The following is a 7,600-nucleotide window of genomic DNA, read 5'->3' on the forward strand; positions in this document are numbered from 1 at the left end:
TTAGAATAGATTAAAATTTCTAATAGAATTTAGATTAAAATAAGAGACAAATATAATTTAATCAAAAATGAAGAAATAACGTGTAAACAATTAAATCCAACCTACTTTGATCTTGAGTTGCATGATTATCTATAATAAACATACACTATAATATATATTAGACTTTAATATATATATATATATATATATATATATATATATATATATATATATTAAAGTCTAATATTAGTTTTTCAGTATAAATTTATTAATTATATTAATTAATATAAACATACTCTATGTAAAATAGAAAGTTAACATAATCAATTAAAATTAAATAATTTTCTAATAAAATTTAGATTCAAATAGGAACTTAATATAACAATCAAAATTAAACTATCTTTATTTTTCAACAAATAAAATTAAAATTCTCAATAATATTTTTGTCAATTCATAAATTTGGCTATAGTGTTTTAGGAACCCCTTTCATACTAAATACAAATAAGGAGGCTAAAAGGATTACTAAATTATAAGAAATATAAAAAAAAATACTATTCTATTAATTTGAGAGTTAATATTATACTTACCGCAAAAAGAAGACATGATTGCAAACTCAATAATTTCAAATTATTAAAAGTTTGATATAATAATTCTTGATAATCAAAAGCAACAAATCATTGATAGTTAAAAAGCAATTAAAAATAAACATATATATTAGTATGATACACAAAATTGAAATTCTTAGACATGCAAAATAATTATGATTTATTATATTATACTTTGAATATTGAAATTCTTATAGCTATTTTATTTCCATCGAAATATTTGAAACTAAAAAATAAAAAATAAAATATATTATCTTGATAAATATTAATATTACAATCCAAATAAAATTTAAATTTTTATTAATAAAATATAAAATAAAAGGGAGGAAGAAAAGAGAAAAGGAAGTGCAAGTAACCAAAGAATATGGTGGAAAGAGATATGCAGTGAAAATAGCTTCTGAATTTTGGTTACAACTTTAGAAGCAGACAAAATTCGGTTGCTAATTCGCTTATAGCAACGGAAGAAAAATTTATTTCTGTTATAAATTTAGAAATAGAAAAAAATTCCGTTTCTAATGAAACAACATTTGTTAATTGATAAAAATAATATGACTAAGGAAACTAATATAATCTATCTAATTAAAATTATTATATAATTTTAATCGATAAATGAAGTTAAAGTTTTTTCAATTAGAGATTCATCTCTTTAAGATATTTCTTGATAATGCTATTCAAGAGAAAAATGTTTTAATCTTGTAATTATTTACGATTACTAGACGATTACAGTTAATCTAAAAATTTAAATTATAAGAACTATAAAAAAAAACTATTCTATTAATTTGTAAATAGAGAGAGAGTTAAGGTTATACTTACCGCAATAAAAAGACGTGATTGCAAATTCAATAATTTCAAATTATCAAAAGTTTGATGTAACAATTCTTGATAACCAAAAACAATTAAAACTAAACATATATATATAGTGGTACGATAGGACAAAATTTCTAATTAAAATGAAATTAAATTTATAATATTAATATAATAAAAATAATAAATTAATATCATAATTAGAATATGATTAATAATGATATTTTTATCAATTCATCAATTTAGTAGGGGCATTTAGAAATCCAATGTTCTCCGTTCGTATTTTTATATATATTATAGATAGATTAAAGATATACAACAATAATAATAATAATATGAAAGGGTATTTTTGTCCAAACAACAAAGTTTGCGCTGCCGTTTAACATCACTTTTAATAAATTTTTTAATTCCAAAACCCAAATCCTCATTCCATTAAAATAAACAAAAAATAAATAACCCAAAACCCTCGTCCCCGCGAATAGTCTTCACCTTTTAGCCTTTCCCTCCTTTCCCGTTTCTTCAATTTGTCTGCTATTTCCTTTTAATCTGCAAAACCCATTTCCTTATTTCCCCATTTTTCCAGGATAATGAATTCTACCAATTCAGACAAAGTAAAAATTTTCCCACCATCCGAACAATTCCCACAATTCAATATCCAGCCCTTCGCTAGTTTCCAAAACCATTGCTCTGCCGTCGTCCAAAACCTCTCGCAATTTCCTCTATTCAATCAAACCCATTTTCAAACAACTCTCTGCAACCTCCAAAACCACACAAGACAAGTGATCGATAATACAATCTCTTTCTTCAACCCAAATCCTTCCTCTTTATGCAAACCACTTTGGGCTCGAATTCCTCATGATACCAAGACTCCACTCGAGCCAGTTCGACAATCTCGCACTGTAATGTCTACTGAAACCATTGAAGAGAGATTGGCTGGCGTGCCTGTGTATGCATTGAGCAATCCCAATGAAGAATTTGTGCTGGTTTCTGGAGTTTCCACGGCGAAGTCCTTGGGGCTGCTTTGTTTCAAGAAGGAAGATGCAGAGGCTCTTCTTGAGCAAATGAAGAGCATGGATCCTGGAATGCGAAAAAGTGGGTCAAAAGTGGTTGCCGTTGCTTTAAACAAGGTGGTTTTCTCTTCGGCATATTATATTCTGATTTATGCTGTTGCTTCTGTCGTTTAATTCGTTCCCCTTTCATTTGGTGGTTTTTTTTTTAGGTTTTTCAGCTAAAGGTTCAAGGCGTAGCATTTAGGTTAATACCAGAGTCATCCCAAGTCAAGAATGCGCTTAGGGTGAGTGTGTTTTTGGCTAAATGGAAAATTTTGTTTTATTGATTTAGGTTCCATTTGCATAGGTAGGCATTTCAAATGATTTAGCATTTGCATTTGTTTTTGAAGTGAAAATTCATAAAAAAATCAAAATGATAAGAATCAAAATACTTGATCATTTCCAAAAGATCCTTAAAGAAAATAAGGTTTTGGGATTTTTAAATTCTGTTCAATAAGCTAGCTCTGCAGTTTCATCTTTGCATCTACACTATTGTGGAGCAATTTATTTATGATTTTTGGTACAGTAGCATTCAGTGTCCCTCTGTGCATGCTCAATACCACACATAAGCAGCATTCTATGTGCCTGTGTGCTGACCCGCGAGTTGGCAGTGTATCATCATGCATAAGTACCTGTCAATGTACAGCATTGCATGCAGGTATGTGTGCGCATGCATTGCTTTGTGACAACCAGCTAAACTTAGGGAACTGAATATGGATGCCATTCGAAATGAGCTCAAAGCAGGTCTGAATTAAGAAAGAAGTTTTCAGGTCTTGTTTTCACTGCCTAAAAAGCGAAAAACCAAAAAGATGAATGACATAAACAAGGGACTAACTTTTCAAAACAGTGAATAAAATCAAAGAAGGGACAGATCTTTATTGAGTTAAAATATCTATGTAGGTATGTGTATTAAATGGTATATGGTTGAAGTGAATCACTTCAGTTCAGTCACCATAACTGTTGCTTCCGATGTTTGGATTATCATCATACTGATGGTATTAATAATTTCAACTTTTGGGGTACCTTTGTGAGGTGCTTGAATTCAAGTTGAAAAGCCATATATTCAATCGTCGAAAATGCCATATTAGATCATAGTTCTGTAGTTATATAGATGCATGTGTGATAATGGACTTATTCACCAATTTGTTTAACATATTATGTTTCAGTAAAAGTGTGTGATAATGAGGAGGAAGCAGCAAAGCCTATAGAAATGAATTATTTATCTGTTTGGGATTAATTTATTTCTTTTCATAGTATTGACTTGGGATATATTTCTCATCTAACAAGTTAAGTTTGCAATTTTGGTACTCTACTGAACCTGAGTTTTTTTTTTTTTTGGCCAAATCTTGATTATTTATATTTTAAATCATAATCAAAAGGAAGTCTTACATGGCATCTGATTTTTGTGGGGACTCTTCAATGATGGTTGTGTGCGTATTATTTGTATTCTCATGCTTGAGTCATAAATATTTGCTCTGCCTCAATATCTTTAGAATACAATTTGTCCAATTTACTCTACTGTTACTTTTTCTTATCAATGTGTATACACTAAATGTGATTCATTGATTTTTTTATTTGTTCTTTTTTTTTTTCCTTTTTTTCAAGGAGATGGAAAAGGCTGGTATATCTGATGATGGCTTCTCTGGAGTTCCAGTTTTCCAGGTTCCTATTTTAGAATTACTGACCAATTAATGAATTTCCCAATAGGTGTTATGCTTTTATGTTACTTATTTGAAGCATGAGGAATGTTGCATAATGCACTGGGAACTATGTAACTGAATGGAAAAAGCATTCTATGAAATTTATGACTCACAAGCAAGATAGTGGCTGATAATATATAATAATAAAATACATAAAAGAACATTATATAAATATATTAAAGGATATTACATTCATAAATAAACTCTAACGAACAGATAATGCAAGATTCTCACAATCCTTATCCTAGTAGAATTTATCTTGATTCCAATATATATACGTCAAATTTACTCCAAGGAGGACCAATTATCAAATACTCTCAAATCTCAATTCTGATTGTTAACAGTGGCTATTGCAGATCTTTACCATATTTTGAAGATGTCTTAATTTTGCTTTTGTAAGTATTCTATTATAGTTGATGTATATGCTTGAATGTATGCACTATGAAAAAGTAAAAAAGTTGATGCCTGCATAGCAGGTGATTGATACCAAGCTGAAGTATAGCCATCTCAAGTTTTCTGGTAATAAGTCTAAATTTTGTTGAATTAAAGTTGGAGGTTACATATCTGTTAAATTATCAACCCAGTTCCAAGACACTGTTTCTATTAGTTTGGGTTTGTTGTATTTTCTATTTTCGGGTGTTAATTAAGTTACTTTTGGAAAAAAAGAAAGGGTTAATGATCAAATAAATAGAAGAATTTAGCTAAGTGTTCTAGCGGTTTTAACTTTTTTCAGATGTATTTCATATACCTCTATTTCAACCATTTGTATCAATTGCTGCCAATCCTAGTGAACCCCATAGCTAAGCATGTTCAACATCAGCAAAAACCCACTAAATCATTTTTGGACTTGTTCCATATTAAGTGGCATTGCACCAATCCCTAGTGGATTTGCCTCTCTTTCTATGTCCATTGCATCTCTACTGAGTCTGCTTCCACCTTTCCTTGCACTTCATTTAGTAGCTGGATTATTTTTATCTATCACACTTCTACCTCTCTGTAATCCTCTGCTTGCATTAATTGCTCCAGCTGTACTTTGGATGTTCTTCAATTGTACTTCATATAGACGTTGGCATGTATATGTGGTGAAAGTACTCTTGGACCTCACTGTACTAGTTGATAACATTCTCTCACTTAACACTATAATATCATTATTCCCTCTATATTTTATTTTTGGGATTTTCGCCCAGTTGATCACTTCTCCCCTCTTTCTCTTTGTGCAGATTATCATCTTGGCACTTGTTAATTATTCACTCAAGTGCCTTTTTAACTATTATTTACATGTTTCAATTTCCTGGTGTTTTGCATTGGTCTCTCTCTCTCTATCTATTGTCTCTACTTCTAACAATATTTTTGACTTCCTTGTCTACTTTCCTGGACAAAGCTGTACTCTTGTATTCCTTTGTTGTTTTAAGCAGTAAGCACAACAACTAAGCACCACTGCTAGCTCCTTTCACAAATGTCCAATTTTTTTTTACTTGAGGATTACTTGCTCATGATACAACTACCTCTAAATAATTATTTAAAGAACGCAATATCTGTAGTCTTTCTCCACCAGAAAGGGATGAAAAAATAATTGTAGGATTGGCCAAACTATGCCTCCGCTTGAAACATTATTTACTTATGAAATGTGCTTTGAAATATTATTTTTTTATGAATTTGGACTCCTTTATTCGATTGGCATATGCCTGTGCTTGCTATTGTGAATGCCAGAATTCTGTTGGCTTAGCATTTTATATTATTATGTTGTCCTGTATTGCTTTTTATTGATTGCTGAAATAAATTTCCTAGCTCTTGGAGTTTGCATGCCTGCATAAGGTAGTGTCTTCACCAAATTTTCAGGCCAAGGACTTTTTGCTATTTGCAAAACTCAAATTACCTGGGCCATTTTGTTTGCTCTGCGTGTGCGCATGCGTGCTTGTGAGATATGCATTATGTGATTGCTTTGATTTATGGCACAAAATTGAAGTCTTTTAGAGCTGATCTATCTGTTTAACTTAGCATTATCAATTCTTTTCTTTTTCTGATATGAATATTGTAAAATATTGTGGGTTTATATCTGGCTAACGAATAGCTAGCCCTCAAAGGTGCCATAGGCTGGCTTTTGCTCACTGACATCACCCAGCTTTCAGAATGTAGCAGATGTTATACATACTTTGGTCACTGGACACAAACCTTTGCTTCAAAAATTTTTTTTCTATAAGCTCAAGTTTTAACTGTTGAAATGTTTGAATTTTCAGTCAAGAAGTTTGATATTGAGCAGCCAAAACAAGCGCTATCGTCCAGTATTCTTTAGAAAGGTTAGTGGACAAGAATGGACTTCTCGACTTCCACTACTTTGGTCAGTCATAGCATAATCATTATTATATTTTTTGTTTTCGTTTTTACCCTTGCTTAGGAGGATTTAGATAAGTCTCTACTACGGGCTTCACGGGAGCAGAAAAAATTAAATCCTGCTTTCAGGCAGGGCGATATTCAGGTTGCTGTTTTTGAAGAAATAATAAAGTCTATGAAGGTAAGCAGTATTTCTGTTAAGAAGTAACCTTTAATGCCATAGGTGATAAATGATGGAAGACAAAAATAAATCATGCATCATATACCAGTTTAGACTTAGTAAGTTCCCAATTACATTTCATCATTGCTTTCATCTTCTATGCATAAATTTGACAGAGATATTCAATTGTAAAATGCAAAATAAAATCTTTGCAGGAGGGTTCTACTTCAACCTGGGCTGATGTTGTTTTTATTCCTCCTGGTTTTGACGTTTCAACTGATCCTTCCCAGCAATAGACGCAGCTGCAAATGAGCAAGTGATACACTTGTTGGATAGTTGCTTGTCAAGTATGTATATTCAACTTGAATTTGGAGCCATCAAGTAGGGGGACAACGGTACGACATGGGCCCATATAGCAAATCTTCAGAACAAATTTAAAAATTGTTACTTCTTTGTAGTTGTCTTCTTTTAGTCTCAATTAGCATATTTTCAGTTGAGTTTTTAGTCTGCAGTTTCGTATATTCTCCCAGTATCTTGATGTTAGTGCTTGGTTAATCAGTAATTTGGGAGCCATAAGTTTAGTGTGTCTGAACCTTGCTTGATATGAGAGACTTGCTTGGACACAAACATGAGACTAGTGGTGCCCTTTCTAGTTTAAGACCAAAAAATCTGTCTTTTCAAATCAGCTTTAGTACATCAAAGGTTTGCCTTGTTAATAATGCTTGTCATACGTTTCTGATGAAATTATTTAGATTCTTATTATGCTGTTTGCTCATGTTTATAAGCTATGGCATAATCAACCAAATTTTGAACTTTGCCCTAATGCATAACTTTGAACTTGTACTTTCGGCGATTATCATTGTGGCTTCCTGAACTTTGTGAGGAATCCATCATGAAACCGCTTCACTTTTGAATAATAATAACGCTTGTGTAAAGACATTTTATTTTGGCGATGGGCATAGTTATTATTGA

At 31.4% G+C, this 7,600-nt stretch overlaps 1 protein-coding gene across 1 annotated transcript; it reads left to right on the forward strand.

The window, feature by feature from the left end:
• Positions 1–1,820: 1,820 nt before the first annotated feature.
• Positions 1,821–7,390, forward strand: TIC22-III (Tic22-like family protein). The gene is made up of 6 exons (XM_012223051.4): positions 1,821–2,515; positions 2,608–2,682; positions 4,043–4,099; positions 6,375–6,434; positions 6,533–6,649; positions 6,844–7,390. Exons 1-6 carry the CDS (start codon positions 1,976–1,978, stop codon positions 6,922–6,924), a joined length of 930 nt encoding a protein of 309 aa, XP_012078441.1. The 5' UTR covers positions 1,821–1,975; the 3' UTR covers positions 6,925–7,390.
• Positions 7,391–7,600: the final 210 nt, after the last annotated feature.

The sequence above is a fragment of the Jatropha curcas genome, chromosome 5 (assembly GCF_041381405.1).
Source record: "Jatropha curcas cultivar XTBG-Jc1 chromosome 5, XTBG_Jcur_1.0, whole genome shotgun sequence".
Lineage (NCBI taxonomy): Eukaryota > Viridiplantae > Streptophyta > Magnoliopsida > Malpighiales > Euphorbiaceae > Jatropha > Jatropha curcas.

What these genes read in the sequence shown, in the direction of transcription:
- TIC22-III (XM_012223051.4), top strand. Translation starts at nt 1,976, where the DNA reads ATGAATTCTACCAATTCAGACAAAGTAAAAATTTTCCCACCATCCGAA. An exon ending in AAGTCAAGAATGCGCTTAGG is followed by an intron (nt 2,683 to 4,042) that starts GTGAGTGTGTTT and finishes CTTTTTTTCAAG; the next exon opens with GAGATGGAAAAGGCTGGTAT. An exon ending in AAATAATAAAGTCTATGAAG is followed by an intron (nt 6,650 to 6,843) that starts GTAAGCAGTATT and finishes AAATCTTTGCAG; the next exon opens with GAGGGTTCTACTTCAACCTG.